Raw genomic sequence first — 22,515 nt, 5'->3', positions numbered from 1 at the left:
CAGGTGCCCCTTTAATATATTTTATATACCATTTGATATACCATATATTTTTAATATATCATATATTTTTATTTTTTTATTTTTCCTTTCTAGCTTGCTATGTTTGTTTAAAATGCTCTTCATGAGACTTAACCAGAGAACAATAAAGTCCATGATGGGCGATTCTGAGACTTCCTTTGTCAATGTAATTAAGTTGAGTCTCATCACCTTACCCTCAGACAGACTCTTCAGACAAAGGCAAGATGTAGTCACATTCTTCACAAAGATACCACAAAAACAGTCCCTAGACCACACACTGAAATTCTCCACTGAAACCTCTTGGGCCAGGTCCGCACAGTTCAAATCACTCTCAGTAACAAAGCCTTCCATATTCCTACTAGGTTAGCCCATTAAGCCCCATTTAAAGCATTCCACTGCTTTCCAAATCTAAAGTCCCCAAACCCACATTCTTCCAAACAAAATCATGGTCAGGCCTGTCACTACAATACCCCAGTCTCTGGTACCAACTTCTGTCTTAGGTTTTTACTGTTGTGAACAGACACCATGACCAAAGCAAGTCTTAGAAATTACAACATTTAATTGGGGCTGGTTTATAGGTTTAGAGGTTCAGTTCATTATCCTCAAGGCAGGAACATGGCATCCAGGAAGGCATGATTTAGGAGGAGCTGAGAGTTCTACATCTTTACCTGAAAGCTGCTAGCAGAATACTGACTTCCAGGCAGCTAGGATAAGAATCTTATAGCCTACACCCATAGTGACACACCTACTCCAACAGGGCCACGACTTCTAATAGTGCCACTCCCTGAGCTGAGCATATGCAAACCATCACACAGGGGTTCCTTTTTGTAGCCCAGACTGTACTAGAACTCACTCTGTAGAACAGGCTTGCCTTGAACTCAGATCAGAGGTACATCTGTTTCTGCCTCTGGAATGGAGGGATTAAAAGTCTTGCACCATCACTTCCTGGCTCCATGCCCAGCTTTTTCCAGTGGGCATTTATGGCAGCAGCATTTATTGATATTTTATTTGTCACATATGTACAGTCCCCTCAGAGGCTAGAAAAGAGCATTGGATCCCTTTGAATTGAAGGAACAGAGGATTGTGAACCGCCACGTAGTTTTTGGGAATTGAACCTCTGGAGAACAACCAGTGTTTTTAACTGATGAACTGTTTCTCCAAGTGTCTTTCTTTGACCTTGAAGAATTGAGTTAGGCTACAATACCATATCATATCGCCAGGGTATACACACAAGGCACCAGGTGGCTGGGACCAGCAAACCCCTCACAAGGTAGACAATCTACCTGAGAACTTGGGAGTCAGGTGTTTTAAGATCATTAGCTAGAAGATTCTGGAAGAGGCTGCGTATCAACAGTTACTTTGCTTGCTTTCCGTTAGAATTACGATGTGCAGTTTTTGTGGCGAGTCACGCGTGTCTACATTTATTGCCTAGAGCTAGCGGGACCTGTAGAAACAAGTTTTATTATTATTTTTTTATGGGTTGAGCTACTGAACCCTTTTACACGGATGATTTCCGCCTGGAGTGTTTGACTAGAAGTCTGTCGGAAGGTAAAAAAGGACGAGTCTTTGGGTCCTAATACTTCAACTCAAGCACTACTTTTGCATTTATTCTCTGGATGGACTTAGGCAGAGAGGTATTATGTAGCGGAAAAGCCAGCAGCCCTTTGCCGTAAGGGAATAAGACCGGAAAGATCCCCTCCCATTTTCTGCACCCGAACTGACAATCTCTTTCCCAAGGGGCAAGGCAGGATCGTCCCCCAGCACCTGGCAGGGAGTGTCACTAGGCTGTCTAAGCCACCCGGACCCCTTGCACACTTGCGAGGAAAGCACCAGAGAAGCAGCGACAGCACTGAAGCCAAACCATATCTCCCGGCAGGCCCTGCGGAGAAGCGTGCCTTCTCATTGGGCAGTGGCTAACAGCGTGCCTTTCCATTGGGCAGCAGCTCCACCAGCCGTCAAAGCCGCTGCGCGCAGGGCACGGCGGGAGAGGAGGCCGCGGGATTTGCGGCCGTACTTCATCTCCCGGCGGGCCCAGCGCTGAAGGCGGTGGCGCGACGCCTTTGTGGAAGCCGGAGCCCACCGGGAGGAAGTTCCGGTCTCCGGGACGCTGGGTCCGTGGCGGCCACTGAGGAGGAGGAGGAGCGGGCCGCGGCGGCTACGCTGCTTTGGTAAGGGCCCAGGCTAGGAGAGAGGGCGTGCCCGAGCTGCTGGGACGCGGTCAGCGGGCCTGGCGGCTCTGGTAGTCGCGGGCCCGCGCGGCCTAGCAGCCGTGGCTTCGAAGACACGGGGCGGCCGCGGCCTCCTCGCTCGCTTGCGAAAACAGTCGTGTGTCGAGGGAGGCGCCGCTCGCGGCAGGAACGCCCCGGAACGGTCGCGGGCCCGGGGCGGGGCCCGAGGCGGCTGTAGAATTACCGGTCCCTGCACGGAGCGGCCAGCTGTGGGGCGAAGGACCCGCGCGTGGTAGCGGTTCCGGCGCTCAGCTCTGTGGAGCTGCAGGAGGGATTTCTTTCTCTTTCCCCTTGTGTTTGTGATCCTGTCCTGAGAGACATCACTAGATACGGAACTCTTATGCCCTGCAAGTAACCTTGGCCGCCCACCGAGACACCCAGCCAGGAAGGTGCGAGAGCTCAGAACCTGGCCCACGGGCCCGTAGAACCGGGAGGAGGGCGAGGGTGACTGGTGGGTTCTGTACCGGTTGGGCGAATGTAGGAGGAGAGTGATGTTCCCACATATTCGTGCTTTAGATTCCTTTCGGCGTTGTAAATAATGTGCTTTTCTTTTAACTTTATAATTGACGTTGAGCTAATGAATTCAAGTGTAGGGTTGCGTTTCTTAATTAAAAACAAAAGGCCTGATTTGTAGAGCACATATACTGGAGGTAGTTTGTATATTTTCTCCTCCCCCTCACTCTAGGCTTTCTTATTAATTTCAGACTAATTGGATATATGTGAAGGAGTAGGGTTTTTTTCTTTTTTATCCGCTTGATCAGAACGTTTTTCAGAACTCTGGATTGTGCCTTAGGATTGTTAGTTTCCAACTTCCTGTTGACTAGATATGCCACAGTTAACATTACTAAGCTTGTGAGAATCAAAGGGAAAAGTGTCAACAGCTAATGACAATGTGGAAAGTAACTTAGCACTATATTACCAACTTGAGGAAACATACTGGTTGAATCTACTGCCAGGCTTAGTGGAGTTTAATTCTGAAGTTTAGGAGGATGAGGCAGGAGGATGTCAGTTTTGAAGCGTCCTAAGCTGCATTGAGACCCTTAGAAACTGAGTCTGAATTTTAGCTCCTTAACTAGTAGTACACTTATATAAATGCTTATCTGTTTATAAAATCTATAGGATTATCTATAGTATATGTGGTCTCTAAGGTAGGTTAGGTAGGACTCAGTTCTCAACCGGCGGAGCACCCTTGCTGCTCATTGAATCCAGGGCGCAAGTTCTCTACCACTAGGACCAGCCTCCTTACAGAATTTTCTTATCGGGCTTGAGTTTATTCTTACCTGCAGGATCCTAGGTTTTTGTGGCTCTTCACAAGAATTTTTGGTGGGAGAATTATTGTTGTCGTCCCCCACACCCCCAATAATACAGGGTCTTTCATAGCCAGGCTGGATTTGAATTAAACTTGCCTTTAAAAAAACTCCTAATCTTTCCACTTGAACTTTCTAGGCACTACAATTGGCAGCTGTCATTCCTAGCTAAGGAAAGGTTATTAAATATATATACTCTAGGCTAAAATCCTTTGCTACTATACTATATACTCAGCTCAAAATGTACTCTTGAAACAGAAATTTGCCACCATGCATAGATGTATAAAATGATGTTAATGACTTGGTTCAGAATCAGAGTTAAGTAGATAATAAAACTATTGAAAAGTTTTTTTTGTTGTTGTTGTTGTTTTTTGTTTTTGTTTTTCGAGACAGGGTTTCTCTGTGTAGTCCTGGCTGTCTTGGAACTCACTCTGTACACCAGGCTGGCCTTGAACTCAGAGATCCACCTGCCTCTGCCTCTCAAGTGCTGGAATTAAAGATGTGCGCCACCACACCCAGCTTGGAAAGTTTTAATTTATTTATTTGAGACAGGGTTTCACTATTCAGCCCTGGCTGGCCTGGAACTGGCTATGAGGACTGGGCTGGTCACAACTTACAGAGATCTGTCTGCCTATGCCTCTAGAGTATTGACATTAAAGGCACATGCCTACAAGCCTGGTGTGAGTCTGTTTTATAACAATTGGTGTGTAACTCGGTATAGTAGAGTTGATAACTGTAGAGTTTCAGAAGTCAGATGTTGAATCCATGTACCCTTCACTAACACAGACAGTGAACAAATTAACTTATTCAAGCTTCAGTTCTTCATCAGAAATAAGGTTAATGAATACAGCCATCTCATGTAGGATTGTTGTTTTGGTGAGTTAGATTTATTTATTTATTGTGGTACTGGACTTTTTCCACCATTCCAAGCTTGTGGGATTAAAAAAAGAACCCATAGCTTTGTGAATTTTAGATAATCGATCTCCCACTGAGCTATGTTCCCAGCTTAGATTTTTTTTTTTTTTTTCGAGACAGGATTTCTCTGTGTAGCCCTGGCTGTCCTGGAACTCACTCTGTAGACCAGGCTGGTCTCAGAAATCTGCCTGCCTCTGCCTCTGCCTCTGCCTCTAAATAAATAAATAATAGCCACCACTGTTGCTTTTTCATTTTCCTTTGAAATCATAATTTTGTATATGTAGCGCAAGCTAATGTAAACTTATAGTTCTGTCTCAGTCAGGTCAGGACAAGTTGTGGAAGTTGGTTCTCTTATCCTACCATGGGGGTTGTGAGAATCAAATTCAGGTTGTCACGCCTGGCAGTAGGTACCTACTGAGCCATTTCACCAGCTCCCACCTTTTTTGAGACAGAGTCTCTCCCTGGGACCTATGACCTGCTAGTTGGGCTATATTGCAGCTGTCTTATCTCCAGGATTCTCCTGTCTGCACCCTCCAGTGCTGAAATTACAAGCATGAACCATCACTCCCATCTTTTTATTTCTGATCCTGGGCATTCAACTCAGGAAGCAGTTTACCAACTGAGCTATTTTCCCAACATCCTCCATCCCTTTGAGATAGGGTCTTGCTAAATATCCTGGCTGCCTCAGCTTCTCTGTGCTGGGATTTACAGCCTGTGCCTCCAAGCCTGGTAACTTGTCTTTTTTTTTGAGCTACAGTTTCATGTAGCCCATGCCAGCCTAGAATTCCTACTACTACTGCAGTCTCAGAGTTATAAGGTGTGTCACTTTACCCTACATTGTACTGTATATACTATAACAAATTTACCTTTTAAGCCATTTTAAAGTATACAGTTCTGCAGCATTAGTTACATCCATGTTAAAAACAACAGTGGCTATTGCTAAAACTTTGTAACCATTAAGCAAGTAACTTTCAATTTCTTTTTGTAGCCTCTGATAACTTTTACTCTGTTTCTCTATGAATTTTGTGTTTCAAGTATAATAGAATGATACAATATAGTCTTCTCTGTGTTGGCTTATTTGGCTTAGTATAATGGTTAGTATAAAGTTGATTGATTGGATAGTATGTATCAGAATTTTATTTCTTATCTCATTGAATAGTATTTCATCCTTTGTGTAGAGGACTTAATTTTTTTTTTTTTTAACAAATGTATGTATGTGAGTGAGTCTGTATGTATGTGCAAGTGAGTGTAGTTGCTTATGGAGGCCACCAGCATTGAGTCCCATGGAGCTGGAGTTGTAAGTAGTTGAGAAGCACCTTATGTGGATGCTGGTTCTCTGCAAGAGTAGTAGTCATTCTTAACTACTGAGCCATTTCTCTAGCCCTTAGAGTACATTTAAAAAAAAATCCCTGTCTCAAAAATCAAAAAATAAAAAAAATAAATTTAACACTTGGCTATAGTAAATAGTGCTGTGAATGTTGATGTACAAATGTCTTTGATACTTACTGTTTGGTTGTTTTTGCAATGTACTGTCAAACCAAACCTCAGGTTTTATACATAGCATGCTATTCAAGCGTCCTACTAGTAAGCTAAAAACCCCACTCCAGCTCTATTTTAACCTTAAACTTTTTCCTTTTTAAAAAATGTAATAATTTCAAACTAAAATGTAAATAACCATTAAGCTATTAATTATTAATAAATTATTACATTACTAAATAATTAGATAATAATAAAATTGATTTTAAAAACTAGAGTATCACTCTGTAGCCCATGCTGTCCAGGAACCAACTTGCCGTTGTAACCCAGACAAGCCCTGAATTTGTGCATGTTACCTCTGCTTTGGTCTTCCGGCTTTTGGTCCACCAGCACTGGGAGTGCTGGTGTCAACCACCATGCCCAACTTTAAAATATGTATTATTTTGTATTTTTGAGACAGGGTTTTATGTAGCAGCCTGAGCCTTGTAATCACTATGATTAGTGACTGACCTCTTATCTTTCAAGTGCTGGGGTTCCAGGTGTTCACAGCCTCCTGTGGTTCCAGCACTTGGGAGGCAGAGGTAGGAGGATTGCTGTAAGCTTGAGGAGAGCCTAGTTTACAAAGAAGATCTAATCTCAAAACAGAAATCTTATAATCCAGCAATTATATTTATAGGTGTACCCAAAGAGATTGGAGGCAGAATCTCAAACAGGTATTTGTATCCATGTCCATAGAGCAGTCACTATTCATAATATAGCTAAAATATGAAAGCACTCAAGGGCTCAGTGATAGGATGAACGAAATGACACCTGTGGGTATATTTATACTTTCTTTGGAGTGAATACTCTTCAGCCTTAAGAAGGAAGGTAAACATCTATAATCACTACCTTTCTTGTGTGCTAGCCTAGGGTATGCAGCACCAAACAACAGAGACCTGTTTCAAAGGAGGTGGGCAGTGAGGAACTATACCTGAGGTTGTCTTCTGATATCCTCAAGCTTGCCAAATGAATATACATACATACATACATATACATTCCATACACACATGTATAACACGTACAAAGATAATGTTTTTACAATTTTTATTATTTAAATTTATGTGTATGGGTGTTTTGCCCACATGTATGTCTTTGTACCAAGAGTGTGCTTGGTGCCCCAGGGGCCAGAAGAAGCTGTTGGATCCTCTGGGACTGGACTTACAGAAGGTTGTCCAAGTGCTTGTAACCATGATCCATCTTTTGTTGTTGTTGTTGTTGTTTTATTTGTTTGTTTTTTCAAGACAGGGTTTCTCTGTATAGCCCTGGCTGTCCTGGAACTCACTCTGTAGACCAGGCTGGCCTCAAACTCAGAGATCCACCTGCCTCTGCCTCCCAAGTGCTGGGATCAAAGGCGTGTGCCACCACCGCCCACCATTAACCATCTTTCCAGATCAAATATAAGATTTCCTAATATGTTTTTTTTTTTTTAAAGATTTATTTATTTATTATATGTAAGTACACTGTAGCTGTCTTCAGACACTCCAGAAGAGGGCGCCAGATCTCGTTACAGATGGTTGTGAGCCACCATGTGGTTGCTGGGATTTGAACTCCTGACCTTCGGAAGAGCAGTCGGGTGCTCTTACCCCCTGAGCCATCTCACCAGCCCCCCTAATATGTTTTTTAAGAACTTTTTTTTTTTTTTGGTTTTAAGGTGTTTATTTCAGAAAGGCAGAGAGAGAGAGACAGAGAAAGAGAGAGGGGCCAGCCATGGCCATGTGGGGGGGGGGGAGGGAATGCGGAGAGAAGGGGAGCAAGAGAGAAGCAAGCGGGAACAGCTGTAAGAGAGCAAGAACTTTATTTTTATTTTGTGAGTATGAGTGTTTGCCTACAAATATGTATATGTACCATGTACATGCCTGGTTCTTGCAGAGACCAGAAGAGGTTGTCAAGCCCCCTACAACTAGAGTTGCAGATAGTTGTGAACTGGCTACCATTATTATTCCAGACATATAAAGGTGCTGACTTGTAATGAGGATTCCTTTTTTCTAATAACCTACTTATTTTTTGGTTTCCTGGAAGTCAGTTTTGCAATTATTTGGTGATGTTTGTTTTTATGAGACAGAGTTTTTCTGTGTAGCTCTGGCTGTCCTGGAGCTAGTTCTGTAGACCTAGGTAGCTGGTATTAAAATTTTTTTTTTTTTTTTTAAGGCAATGTCTTAGATAACCTAGTCTGGCCTCAAATCCTGTGTAGCCAAAAGAAATGTTTTTATCTTATTTTAGGTGTGTAAATACTTTGCTTAATGTATATGTGAGCACTCTATGTACCTGGTGAGAAGGTATATCAGATGGTTTAGAACTGGAGGTGTAGATGGTTATGAGCCACCACTTGGATTCTAGTAACTGAACTCAAGTCCTCTTTAAGAATTGTAAATTTAGCTAAGCCATGTAGCCCTGGCTGTCCTGGAGCTCACTCTGTAGACCAGGCTGGACTCAAATCCAGAAATCCACCTGCCTCTGCCTCCCAAGTGCTGGGATTAAAGGCGTGCGCCACCACGCCCGGCTTAAACTACATTTCTTAAGTGCTTTCAGTTTTCCTATCTTGATTTTTCTTATCTACTTGATAAAGGTTTGATAAATCTTTTGTCCTATTTTGTCCACAGCTTGTATCCGAGATTAGTGAGTTCTGATTTCTCCAAATCTTAATTGATCACTCCTATCCTTTTTTGTATTGGGCTTGAAGTCTGAGTCTTGTGTTAGGTACTTGCTCAGTCACTGCCCTGTCTTTTATTTTTTAGTTTGTTTGTTTATTTATTTATTTATTTTTGGTTTTTCGAGACAGGGTTTTAGTTTTTTTTATTTTACATACATTGGTGTTTTGTCTGCATGTACATCTGTGTGAAGGTGTTAGGTCCCCTGGAAATGGAGTTACAGCAGTGCTTTGCCTTGTGGGTATTGAAAACTGGACCCAGGTTCTTTGGAAAAACAGACAGTACTCTTAACCACTAAGCCATTTCTCCAACCTCCAGTCTTTGATAAGACCTGAGCTGCCAGTTTGGTTTCTCTGTCTTAAAACACAAAACAAAATTAAAATTATATTTCTTTGGTGCTAGGGATTGAATGATGGGCTTAATGTATCATAGTCAAGTGATCTGCTCAGGTACATTTTCAGCCAGGTCTTTCTGGAAATCCTGTGGTTCATATGTTGGCCTGATGATGCTCCTTCATTTGTGATATTTGTCATTCATTTTAGTTCATGCTTTTCATTTCTGCTTCTGTGAGTTGATAATTTTATACTCTATTATTTTCAAGTTTTGTGATCCTTCTGCTTGATCAGTTAACTATTGTTGAAATCCATTTTTTTGTTTGTTTGTTTTTGTCTTTTTTTTTTTTTTTTTTTTTTTTTCGAGACAAGGTTTCTCTGTATAGCCCTGGCTGTCCTGGAACTCACTTTGTAGACCAGGCTGGCCTCGAACTCAGAAATCCACGGGCCTCTGCCTCCTGAGTGCTGGGATTAAAGGCGTGAGCCACCACGCCCGGCTGAAATCCATTTTTATTATAAGCAGTGTACTTTCCAACTCCAGAATTGATTTTTCAGTTCTCTGTACAGTTTCACTGCATTTATTTATTTATTTATTTATTTATTTATTTATTTATTTATTTATTTTAGAGACACAGTTGGTGGTGGTGGCATAAGCCTTTAATCCTTGTTTATGCACTTAGGAGGTATAAACAAGTTAATGCCTGCTTGCCTGCCTGCCTGCCTGCCTGCCTGCCTGCCTGCCTTCCTGCCTTCCTTCCTTCCTTCCTTCCTTCCTTCCTTCCTTCCTTCCTTCCTTCCTTCCTTCTTTCTTTCTTTCTTCTGTATATGTGTAGCACAGGAGGAGGAGTATGGGGGTCAGAGGACAACTTTGTGGAATCTATTCTCCTCTTTAACCTTTGTGTGGGTTCAAGGGATGGAACCCAGATTATCAGGCTTGTGTGGCAAGCACTTTTACCACCAAATGAATCATCTTGACATTATCAAACATGGTAGAAATGTTTTCACTTTATAATATGACAAAGACAGCCACTTATTAACTGTTAAGGAAATGTAATTAAGCAGAAAATTTCAACAAACTTTAAAAAAATTTTTTTTTGAGACAGAGTCTCTCCTTTCTCAGTTTTCTGAGTGCTGGTGTTATATATGTGTGCTAGTGAATGCAGCTTTAAACTATTTTCTTTTTGGTGGGTATGAGGGGAGACAGTCTCATGTAGCCCAGGCTGGCCTTTGAACTTGCCATGTAGCCTAGTATAGTCTTGAACTCCTCATTCTCCTTCCTCTGCCTTATTTCTTTGATTATAGGTGTTTATCACAATGCCCAGTTTTGAACTATTTTCTAAAGAGACCTCCATTGCCAGAGATCTTTGAATAGTTTCCTAGTCAATCATCTTGAAGCAGTTCTTTTTTTTTTTTTTTTTTTTCATTTTCCATCTCCACTTTTATTATTATTTTTTTTATTAGGTATTTTCCTCAATTACATTTCCAATGCTATCCAAAAAGTCCCCAATACACTCCCCCACCCACCCACCCCCACCCCTTGGCCCTGGCATTCCCCTGTACTGGGGCATATAAAGTTGGCAAGTCCAATGGGCCTCTCTTTCCTAGTCCGCCATCTTTTGATACAAATGCAGCTAGAGTCAAGAGCTCTGGGGTACTGGTTAGTTCATAATAATGTTCCACCTATGGGGTTGCAGTTCCCTTTAGCTCCTTGAGTACTTTCTCTAGCTCCTCCATTGGGGGCCCTTTGATCCATCCAATAGCTGACTGTGAGCATCCACTTCTGTGTTTGCTAGGCCCTGTTGAAGCAGTTCTTAAGTTTTCTTTGTGAAGGGAGTCACCTTTTTTCTTGAATTTATTTATTTTTTTTTTTAAAGATTTATTTATTTATCATATGTAAGTACACTGTAGCTGTCCTCAGACACTCCAGAAGAGGGCGCCAGATCTAGTTACGGATGGTTGTGAGCCACCATGTGGTTGCTGGGATTTGAACTCTGGACCTTCGGAAGAGCAGTGGGGTGCTCTTACCCACTGAGCCATCTCACCAGCCCTTTCTTGAATTTATACCTTAATATATTTATAGTTAGTAGGTCCTTTTGGATTTGTTTTCCTCTTCCTGTTTTTTTGTTTGTTTCTTATCTTATGTAGGTTTCTTTTTTTTTAATTAATTTATTTTTTTTTTAGGTATTTTCTTGATTTACATTTCAAATGCTATCCCAAAAGTGACCCAGGATACCCCTCGGTGCTCCCCCCCCCCCACACACACACACTCCCACTTCTTGGCCCTGGCATTCCCCTGTATTGGGGCATATAAAGTTTGCAAGACCAAGGGGCCTCTCTTCCCAATGATGGCCGACTAGGCCATCTTCTGCTACATATGCAGCTAGAGACACGAGCTCCGGGGGTACTGGTTAGTTCATACTGTTGTTCCACCTATAGGGTTGCAGACCCCTTTAGCTCCTTGGGTACTTTCTCTAGCTTCTCCATTGGGGGCCCTGGGTTCCATCCAATAGCTGACTGTGAGCATCCACTTCTGTGTTTGCCAGGCCCCGGCTTATGTAGGTTTTCTTATGTAGCTTGGGGTGTCATAGAGCTTGATGTGTAGATCAGGCTCATCTCTGCTTTTATCACATCAGGCTCTTCTTGCTTTTTGAAAGATTCTTGGCCTATTGATCTTGGTGTTGAAGATGTTGAATCTTAACATTTCTGTTTGATTGTGTGTATTTTTGCCTGGAGTATTTTGTATAGATTTCTTTGCTGGAGAATTTCCTTAGTTGTTTTTATCAAAATTATCTACCTATATGTAGTGTGGTGCATGCTTTAAGCTGCTCTGGGAATGTGGAGGCCAAAGGATTAGGAGCTAAGATCATCCTTGGCTTCATACGAAATTTGAGTCTAAGTGAGATCTTGTTCCCCAAGACTAAAACAAACTAGGTGTGGTGGCTCATGTAGTAATCAAATAGTTCAAAGGCTGAGACAGAAGATTACGTTGGTTTCTAGGCTAGCCTAAGTTACACAGCAAGTTCAAGGATAGCCGAGGTTATAGTGTGAGACCATGACTTATGAAAACCCAAGCAAATCAACAGCAACAATTAAAACAAAACAAACACAAAGAAAGAGAAAGCCTAGCATAGCAAGCTGTTTGCCTAAAATCTTAGCACTGGGAATGTAGAGGCAGGAGGATCAGACATTCAAGTCAGTCTAGCTAAGTCCTAGCTTGAGTTATATTTCTGACTAAACTATCTTTCCAGTTCCTACATGCTGCTTTTGAATGGCCTGATTTCCAGGTACTTCAACTGACTCCTGGTTTTCTACCCATTATCTGTTAACATTGATATCTGCACCTATAGCTTGCTTTATGGTTTTCATTAATTCTGAAAAAAAAAAGGCTTCCATGAGATCCAAGAGATTTCTGAATAATAATAATTATTATTAATGTTATTATTGTTGTTATTTTGAGATGTGGTCTTAACATGCTGATCTTGCTGGCCTAGAATTCACAGAGCTCTGCCTGCCTGAGTATTGAGATTAAAGGCATGGGTTCCTGTTTGAATTCTGAGTTAGATGAAATAGAAACAAGGATTTTGTTTCAGTTCTTCAGATACCCTTCCCTTCCATCTGACAAAATGGAACAAAAGAATAAAATAATTTGCAAATATATTTGCTCTTTTCTTACAAAGGAGCTCAGAACTAGACTGCACTGTTTAAAGATCAAAATTACTGCTATATTGAAGAGGAAGAGGGCAAGGGAAGATAAAAATACCATGCAATGTTCCTACTGTTTTTTTTTTTTTTTTTTTTCTTTCGAGACAGGGTTTCTCTGTATAGCCCTGGCTGTCCTGGAACTCACTTTGTAGACCAGGCTGCCCTCAAACTCAAAAATCCGCCTGCCTCTGCCTCGCAAGTGCTGGGATTAAAGGCATGCGCCACCACTGCCCAGCATTCCTACTGTTTTGAAGATGGCTTTTTCTTTTAGTTTTTTACATTTTAATTATTTGTGTGAGGGCAGGTACATATGTATGCATATGCCATCACACATGGAAGCTAGAGGACAGCTTTTGGGAGTCAGTCCTCTTTACCCCTCTTTAGTCCCAGGTTGTCAAGCTTGTTGGCAGGTGCCTTTATCCTTTGAGCCATTTCCATCAGCCCAATTTTTAATTGGATTTCTTATTGTATATGAGGTGTATGAATGTGGGTATAAACATCCCACATGTGTGTGTGTGTGTGTGTAGTTCAGAAGACAATTTTTGAGAGATGTTTTTCTCTTTCCACTATGGTGTCCAGTGATGGAATACAGGTGGTCAGGCTTATTCTGAAAGGACTTTTACCCCATCTTGCTATCTTGCCATATGCTCTTTAGTTTTTTCCTTCGGTTACTGCTTGTTCTTTGGATGAGTAAGACCTTGAAAACTTCGTTTCGGCCATTTTCATGACTGGTGGATTGTTTATTTATTTTTTATTCTCTTGACATCAAGTGTCCTTACAAAGTATTTAATTTTGATGGTACGCTTTATTTTTTTTCCTTTTATTTGTTGTGTCACATTTAGGAAACCCTTGTAAATCCACGAAGATCTTTCAGTAGCTACAAGAAAAGTCCTGGAGATAAGTTCTCAGCTTCATTTAGTTACATGCCTGCCTTCAAAGCAATCACTGGTGAGGATAATAAGTATTGTGATTAACTGAGCTAGTTAGTGTAGGATTAGCCACATAGACTGAGGAGGAGCTTCATGCTAAGATGGCCTTTGTAGTAGTAATGGGCACATAAGTGCTGATAAAATTACTCAGGAGAAAACTATTGGAAGGGAAATATTCTTTGTTCACTAAGAAGTATAGGATGCCCCAGAATATACATTTTTTTTTTAATGAAACCTTGAATTTTGAAAAAAAAAGCTTTTAAATATTTTTATTTATTAAATTTCAAATGTTATCCCCTTACCTCTTAAATATTTTTTTGTGTGAGAGTATTTGCATCCTACATTACTTGTATGAAGGCAAAGGCATCTGTGGGAATCAGAACACACATTTTTTTTTCTTTTCTCCATCATTCCTCTCCCCAGCCCTCCTTTCTTGAGGCTGGGCTTCTCTGTGTAACAACAGCTTTGGCAGTCCTGGGACTTGTCTTGTAGACTAAGCTGGCCTGGAACTCATAGATCTGCCTGCCTCTACCTCCAGAGTGCTGGGATCAAAGGCAAATGCTATGCTACTGCCTGGCTTAGAACACACATTTTTAGTTGAAAAAAATTTTAATTTTTTTTGTGTATGTTCTTACCTGTATACATACCACAACATGTTTGTGGAAGTCAGAGGACAGCTTGGGAATTAGCTCTTTCCTTCTACTGTAGGTCCTGGGGGAAAGTAGTCAGGCTCGGTGGCAAGTGCTTTGACGTGCTGACCATCTCACAGCTTTAAACTTTTTTTTTGGACAATGTTTCACTGTGTATCCCTGACTGGCCTTGATTTTACAGATATCCAAGAGCTTCCAGAGTGCTGGGATTAAAAACATGTGCCACCACCCTAGGCTGAAAAAAAATTTTTTATAAAGATTTTTTTAAGTGTGTGTGTTTGAAGAAATTAGAGGATAACTTTTGGGTGTTGGTTTTCAATATTGTATAGATCTAGGGAATTGAACTCAGGTTGTCGGGCTTGGGGACAAGTGCTATAACCCACTGAACCTTCTCACTAGCACTGTATAAATATTTTAAAGTGACTTCTGAGAATATCCTTGATATTTATCCCTGATAAAATTAGCAGCAAGGATTAAGTAGTTTGGCCTATACTTTATGTTCTAAAGTACTTACCTAAGTTTCTTTTATACAGGTACCACCGTGCTAGAGTTTGGTAGGAAAAAGATCTACTTACTGAAGCTTTCTTGACATAGAAAGAGATGTGGGGGGATTCTCGATCTGCTAACAGAACAGGACCTTTTCGGTAAGTCTCAAATTTTAAACATTGAATCTGTCAATTATTTGTAGTGTAACTTTTGGCCTAGCATAACAGCAGATGTTTTCTTTGTGGAGAACTAACTAAGGGTTTAGAATTTCTCAAGTGACTGAGAGTATATAACCAGTGTGCCAGGTGTTTTTCACTTCTCTCTTTATGTGCAATTGAGGATAAAACCTAGGACCTCCTATGTGCTTGGCAAATGCTTTGCCTCTGAGCCAGAGCCTTAGCCCCTTGATAACCTTTTACCTGTCCTGGAACTTGATATGTAGACCAGGCTGGCCTCAAATTCACAAGAGATCTGCCTGCCTTTGTCTCCTGAGTGTTAGGATTAAGGGCATGCACCACCGTCTGACTGAAATCATTCATTCTTGTTTATTTATCTATCTATTTTCTATTATTTATTTCCTACATGTGCAGGCATGTGAGTACTGCAGCACAGGTGTGGTCAGAATACAACTTGAGAATTCGTTCTCTCCTTCGACCACATTGGTCAGGGGTCTGAACTTACATTTTTGGGCTTAGCAGCAAGTACTTTTACCTGTTGATCCATTTTGCTGCCTCCCACCCTGCCAAGTCAAGGTTTCTGTGTAGCTTGGCTCTCCTGGAACTCATTTTGTAGACCAGGCTGGCCTTGAATTTAGAGATCTGATTGCTTCTACTTCCCACTTGCTGGGATTAAAGGGTTGTGCCATCACACCTGGCAACATTTTTAAAATATTAAAAAATTGCCAGATTCATTTACTCATTTATCTGTTTTGTTTTTTTGTGACAAATTTTGTGAAAAATGGTATGGACTCATTAATAGCCCAACTGGCACTGTAGTTGTGGCAATTTTTCTTTAGTATCCCACGTGTGAGATTATTTACTTTTGAGATAAGGTTTTACAGTGCATCCTGGGCTATGATCTTCCTATCCCAGTTTCCCAAGTTGCTTGTATGCATCACCACTCTTGTCTTCTTTTTGAATTTGTTAATTCTTTCATCTCTTTTAACAAAGCAGTATAGACTTGGAAAGCTAATAAAATATGTTGTTTATGGGAGCTTAATTAAGGGGCTGGAAGGATGGCTCAACAGTTAAGAGCATTTTTGCTATTCCAAAAGATCCAAGTTGGGTTCTTAGAACTCATAATCAGAAGCTTACAACTTTCTGTAACTCTGGTTCTCAAGAACCCCACTTCTGTTCTAAACTCCTCAGGGAACTACACACACACACACACACACACACACACACACACACACACATATACACACACATATACACACACACACATATACACACACACACACACATATATATACACACACACACACATATACACACACACACACACATATACACACACACACACATATACACACACACACACATATACACACACACAAATAATCTTTGAAAGCTATGTTAATTTCATTGATTTATGTCTGGCTCTAGAGCTGTGTCTTGCTAATGACATTGATATGCTTTTCTGAGTGACACATATGGACACATATGTCAGTTTTAGGGGTTATTGAGTACAAAGAAGAGTGAAAGAGTGGTTGTACCACTGAGTTATAAGTGGATTCTGTTTTAGTTTTACAGGGAATATTTAAAAATATTTATGTTTATGTTTATGCACATTGGTATCTGTGTGAATATATGTTGAAGCCAGATGCCGATGACAGAACCCTCAGAGCTGGAGGTACAAGTGTTTGTGGGACTAGGCATGACAGTGTCTCTTTGCATAATCCAAATTGACCCTAAACTTGCAGTTCTCCACTCTCAGCTCCTCAAAGTAGTGGGAATAAACTTTTTTAAAAAACTAGATAATTATTTTATTTTATTTTACTTGTATGAGTTTTTTGTTCACATGTTGTCATGTGTACCACATGCCACATGAATGCTGGTGCCCACAGAGGTCAGAACAGTGTTTAGAATCCTTAGAACTGGAATTATAGATGGTTGTGAGCTGCGATGTGGGTACTCTTAACCACTAAGCCATCACTGTATCACTGACGTAAACTTAACCAAAGCATAGTCATGCTCAGTTATTTATAGATTGTGTGGGGCTGCTTTCATATTGCAGTTATAGATTAAATAGTTGTGGTAGAAACTGTATACGCTATAAAGCCCCAGTATAGTATATGAACTATCTGGCTTTTTAATATATGAACATTTAGTCCAGGCATGGTGGCACATGCCTTTACTCTTAGCACTGAGGAGACTGAAGCAGGTGGGTCTTTGAGTGTAAGGCCAGTCTGGTCTACCTAGTGAGTTCCACAATATTCAAGGTTATGTAGAGAGACCTCAAAAATAAATAAATAAACTAAATTAAAAAAATTTCAAACTCCAGGCTAAATTGGTGCTTATATGTAAGATTTAAAAAAATATTTATATTATTGTCTGTCTTCTTAGTCTATATGGATAATTAATTATTTTGTAAGTTAGGCTATTATACTATTAAGGTGGTTTAAGTAGTCATTCAAAAACATTCACTCAATTTTAAGAACACCATTGTTTTGTTTTGGGTTTGGGTTTTTCTTTCTTTTTTTTTTTAAAGATTTATTGTTATATATGAAAGTACACTGTAGCTGTCTTCAGACATACCAGAAGAGGGTGTCAGATCTTATTATAGATGGTGGTGAGACACCATGTGGTTCCTGGGATTTGAACTCAGGACCACTGAAAAGCAGTCAGTGCTCTTAACTGCTGAGCCACCTCACCAGCCCCCAGTTTTTGGTTTTTCAAGACGGAATCTCTGTGTAGCCCTGGCTATTTTAGATCTCATTCTGTAGACCAGTCTGGCTTTGAACTCAGAGATCCAGCTGGCTCTGCCTCTTGAGTGCTGGAATTAAAGTCATGTGCCACCAACGCCACCCATCTTTTAAAAGAATGATTTATTCATGTATGTGGGTATATGTCTGCTTACCGTGTGTGTGTGTGTGTGTGTGTGTCTGCTTACCACATTTATTCAGTACTTGTGGAGACCAAAAGAGGGCATCAGATCTTCTGGAACTGGAGTTATAGCAAGTTATGAGTAATCCTGTGGGTGCTGGGAATCAAACCCACTTCCTTTGGAGGAACAGTCAGTGGTCTTAACTAATGAGCTATTTCTCCAGCCAAAGCGTCTTTTAAAAATTATTTTTTATAGAGTATTTTGTCTTAGAACCATTATTATTTTTTTTGTTTTGTTTTGTTTTGTTTTTTGTTTTTCCAGACAGGGATTCTCTGTGTAGCTCTGGCTGTCCTGGAACTCACTCCGTCTACCAGGCTGGCCTCAAAATCCACCTGCCTCTGCCTCCCAAGTGCTGGGATTAAAGGCATGGGCCTCCACCTCCCGGCCAGAACCATTAAATTTACTTAAAATTTTATTTTCTTATTGTAGGTTAATAGTTGACTTAAAAATTTGTTTTTATTTTTGCTTTTTGAGACAGTGTACTGAGATCTGTGAAACAGCTCTAGCTACTTGCAACTTGATTTGTAGACCTCCAACTCACAGAGGTGCTCCTGCCTCTGCCTCTTGGTATTAAAGCCTGGCCTTTTTTCCTTTTCCTTTCTTTTCCTTTCTTTTCTTTTCCTTTCCTTTCCTTTCCTTTCCTTTCCTTTCCTTTCCTTTCCTTTCCTTTCTCCCCCCCCCCCCTGTTTCTCTCTCTGTCTCTCTGTCTCTCTCTGTCTCTCTCTCTCTGTCTCTCTCTCTCCAGAATTTCACTCTTTCAGGCTGGCCTTGAACTGGAGGTGGGACTCCTGCCTCAGCCTGAGCTACTTGGATTATAGGTATGAGATACCATACCTGGCTTTTTAAAGTTTTTGTTTGTTGGTTTTGTTTTGTCTTTTTGTGTAGGCCAGGTTGGCCTTGAACTCATGATCTTTATGTGTTCAATCTCACTAGTAGCCCTGGTGAGCCTGAAACCTACTATGTAAACCAAATTGGTCCCTAACTCACAGAACTCTTGACTCTGCCTCCAGAATGCTTGGATTTTTCTTTGCTTTTGTTTTTTGTTTGTTTGTTTGTTTGTTTTGTTTTCAATACAGAGTCTCTATGTAGTCCTGGCTGTCATAGAACATGATATGTAGATCAAGCTGGCCTCCTAGAGATCCTCCTATCTTTGCCCAATTCACTAATTAATAATTGTTAAGATTTTTACCAGAGGGAGATAGTAATCCATTTTTGGGAGACTCAAAAAATAAGAAAGGCTATTTTTCAGGAAAATGTCTTATTTTCTCTTTGAAATACTTTTTTTTTCATAAAATTGTTTTATGTTAGCTTAAAATAATTTCTATAACCTCTGGTGTTTATTGTTTTGAAGTAGGGTTTCACAGTGTAGCCCTGGCTAGCCTTGAATTTGGCTATGTAGACGAGGCTGGCCTTGAGCTAAGAGATAAAAGGCATGAGCCATCACACATGGCACTGCTGCTGTTTATATTAATAGAACTGACTTGATTAGACATAAGAACTGCAGTGTGGTAGGTTACTCTAGGTCTGCTTGACTTAGAAGGGTAAGATAGTCTTCATGGCAGGATTTAAGGACAATGCTGGGTGTGCTCTGGTCAAAAAAGTGCCTACTTTTAGATGCCTCAGCAGTCATTGCATGAGGGTCTGAGGAAGCTTGAGTATTCTCAAAAGCCAATGAATGACTTTAATGACTTTTAAGTATGGGAGACACTGTGGTTAATGGTAACATTCTAATTTTTGTGTTAAATTTTATTCCTTATGAATATTTAAGCTTGCTTATGATGAACCAAAGAGACATAAATAATGTTAGTGTTATTGGGAACCAATAGAAGCTTTTATGTTCTGAAAATCCACTAAATGTACATTCTAATGTTTAGGATAATGTTTCAAATTTCTATTTATGCCGGGCGGTGGTGGCGCATACCTTTGATCCCAGCACTTGGGAGGCAGAGGCAGGCTGATTTCTGAGTTCGAGGCCAGCCTGGTCTACAGAGTGAGTTCCAGGACAGCCAGGGCTACACAGAGAAACCCTGGCTCGAAAAACCAAACCAAAACAAAACAAAACAAAAAAAATTTTTCTATTTATTTTATGAAAGGGCTTGGTACTCCTGAGGAGACAGTTTTTTGGGAAAGAGTGCTTGCTATTAAGTCAAGAGGACCTGAGTTTAAATCCCTAGTATATTTAAACAAAACAAAAGAAAACAAAAAAACCAACTAAATAAAAGAAAACATGTTTTTGTAACCTGTGTTGGGTGGAAATTGAAGTGTTTTGTAAGCTCAGTTTAGTTAGCCTAGCTGAAACTGTAAACTTCAGATTCAGTGAGAAACCCTGTCATAAAAAATAAGAAGAGAGCCATAGAAGATGCCCAGTGTCCTCCTTCAGCCTCTGCATACATGTACCCATGCAAATGCACCCCCACACGTGTACATATATAATACCCAAATAATAAATTAAAAAACCAAAAGATAGAAAGAAAGTGGTGATGGTATTGGACCAGTCTTCCTGAGCTGAGTTACCTAGTGTTGGTTGTCTTTGGCCTTCTACTGTGGGGGTGGAGCTTGAGCTCAGAAGGGTCTTATGATAGAATCAGTATGTCTTGGGAGGAGAATCTTGAGTTGATTCTGATAATCTACATGTTCTTGTTGTCTTGCCAAGCAGTAGATAGCTCTGTAGCCATTTTTATTTCCTTTTTCATGTGCCTTCTCTGGGATTCCCCGGTGTCTAATTGCCTACTTAAGTTCCTTGATTTTTTTTTTTTTCGATTTGTTGAAATAGGTTCTCATTCTAAGGCTACTCTTAAATTCAGGATCATCCTCCTCAACATTCCAAGCAATGAGATTAATAGTTGTAGACCACCCTTTGTGGCTGTCTCTTGATCTTTGATAAAAGCCAAAATGTGTAAAATGCTCTAGTGATTAGGCAAAGGAAAGATGTTGAGTAGTTTGAAAGGCTGGGCAACTCTTATTTATTTCTCCTTTATTTTTATTTTGTTTTTTGTTGCGGCCTGCCCGCAGTCCACAACACGAACGGTTCAACTGAGAATGGCAGTTCGAACTGAAAAGAGGAATCTAGACGGGGGCGGAAGAAAGAATGGAGCCAAGACAACAAACATTCTGATCAAGGCTCAATTTTACTATTTCCAGACACTCAGTTATAAAGGAAGGGGGAGGGAACCCAACTTCCCGCCAAGTAACTCAGGGTCCAGTAGCAGGACGAACACGTGTGTGCCTCCAGGCAGCAAAGGCAGGTTCCAGCAGTAGGCGTGGCAGGACGAATGAGCCGGTAGCTCCACCCTTGAGCAAGCAGGTTCCAGGCTGGGGGAAGGGAGGCCACAGTTTTTTGTTTTTTTTTTGGTTTTTTTTTGTTGTTGTTGTTGTTTATTCAAGACAGGGTTTCTTTCTCTATGTAGCAGCCCTGGCTGTCCCAGAACTTACTCTGTAGACCAGGCTGGCCTTGGTACACTCAAGAGATCTGCCTGCCTCTGATTCCTAAATCCTGGGATTAAAGGCATGTGTTACCACTTACCAGCTTGTTTATTTCTTGAGTTATATGAATGGATGTTTTGTCGAAATGTGTATAGATCATATGCATGCTTGCTTCCCAAAGAGGCCAGAAGCGGGTGTCAGATTCTCTGGAACTGGAGTATACAGGTTGTGAGCTGTCACATGGGTTCTGGGAACCAAACCTAGGGCTTCTGGAAGACCAGCAAGCACCTTTAACCATCTCTCCTGTCCCATTTATTCTTTTTTGTTGTCCTTTTTCTAACTGTAAGTATTTTAAAAATTTGTTTTATTGCAATAAAAAGTTAGCTTGAGGCATTAGAATCTTGTCAGCTTTTTCATTTTGGACATGAAGATAATGCCTAAAGAACTAATGTTCTAGGTGACTTTCAGCTTTAAGTTCTTACATAATTTAGCTTGGTGTAGATGACCTAACATGCTTTGTGGAATGATTCATGTTGTCCTCTGTGATAATATACTCTTGGAGGGCAACATGAATGGGAGGGCCCAGCTGAGGATCTTTCTGAGTAGAGGCCCAATAGAGCTGGCATTAATGCTGCTACTGGTCACAATGATATGCAATGACTCCTTTCTGGACTATACTCAATTGGATTAATTACAATCCATGATGTAGATATAATGAAACATTTGGAAATGTTTACCATTGTGTGCAGCAATTAGAAAGACACTTCCTGAAACTTACAAGAAATTTTATATTTTGAGGCTGAGCATGGTTGTTTATTATAATCTAGTATTCAGGAAGCAGAGGGAATAGAGGGTTACTTCAAGTTCAACACCAGCCTGGTCTACATAGTGATTTCTAGGCCAGCCAGGTTATTATATAACCAAGTCCTGTCTGAAAATCAAAAGAAAAACCAACCAACCAAACAGAAAATTGCACTGATTACCCCGGACTCCACATGTGTAGTAATTGTCATAATGACCTTGGAATTTTAAGTTCCTTGGCTGTAGAAACTGGGAATTTTTGTAGTATGTTACCTTTGTTAGCTTATCTGGTATTGCGGATTTTCCCTGTTGCAGGACTGGGTGAAAGCTTTTTCTGCAGCAGTCATGTTGAAAACCTTGTGTTGACTTACCTCGTGTTCTGAAATGGGAGCATAAAAGTTTACTCGGACACCTCATCTTAAAATAGCAAAACTTGCTGTTTTCTGCAGATCTAGG

At 40.7% G+C, this 22,515-nt stretch overlaps 1 protein-coding gene across 4 annotated transcripts in view; it reads left to right on the top strand.

The window, feature by feature from the left end:
* The first annotated feature begins 1,803 nt into the window (after positions 1-1,803).
* Rbm6 (RNA binding motif protein 6) overlaps positions 1,804-22,515 on the top strand; it is a 99,387-nt gene continuing 78,675 nt past the window's right edge. The window contains exons 1-3 of one of the 4 annotated variants that reach the window (XM_021172247.3): positions 1,804-2,186; positions 13,508-13,613; positions 14,778-14,888. In XM_021172247.3, coding sequence (XP_021027906.1) covers positions 14,845-14,888 — 44 coding nt within the window. In that variant the 5' untranslated portion in view covers positions 1,804-2,186; positions 13,508-13,613; positions 14,778-14,844. Of the gene's footprint in view, positions 2,187-2,210; positions 2,636-13,507; positions 13,614-14,777; positions 14,889-22,515 lie in introns of those variants that run through there. The other 3 variants (XM_029481231.2, XM_021172246.3, XM_085828003.1) reach the window with 3 other exon arrangements.

This window comes from Mus caroli, unplaced genomic scaffold (genome assembly GCF_978045245.1).
Source record: "Mus caroli unplaced genomic scaffold, Mus_caroli_1 scaffold_11, whole genome shotgun sequence".
In the NCBI taxonomy this organism is placed as follows: Eukaryota; Metazoa; Chordata; class Mammalia; order Rodentia; family Muridae; genus Mus; species Mus caroli.
The sequence above is the reverse complement of the archived record's forward strand: the minus strand, read 5'-3'. Positions and strand labels throughout refer to the sequence as shown.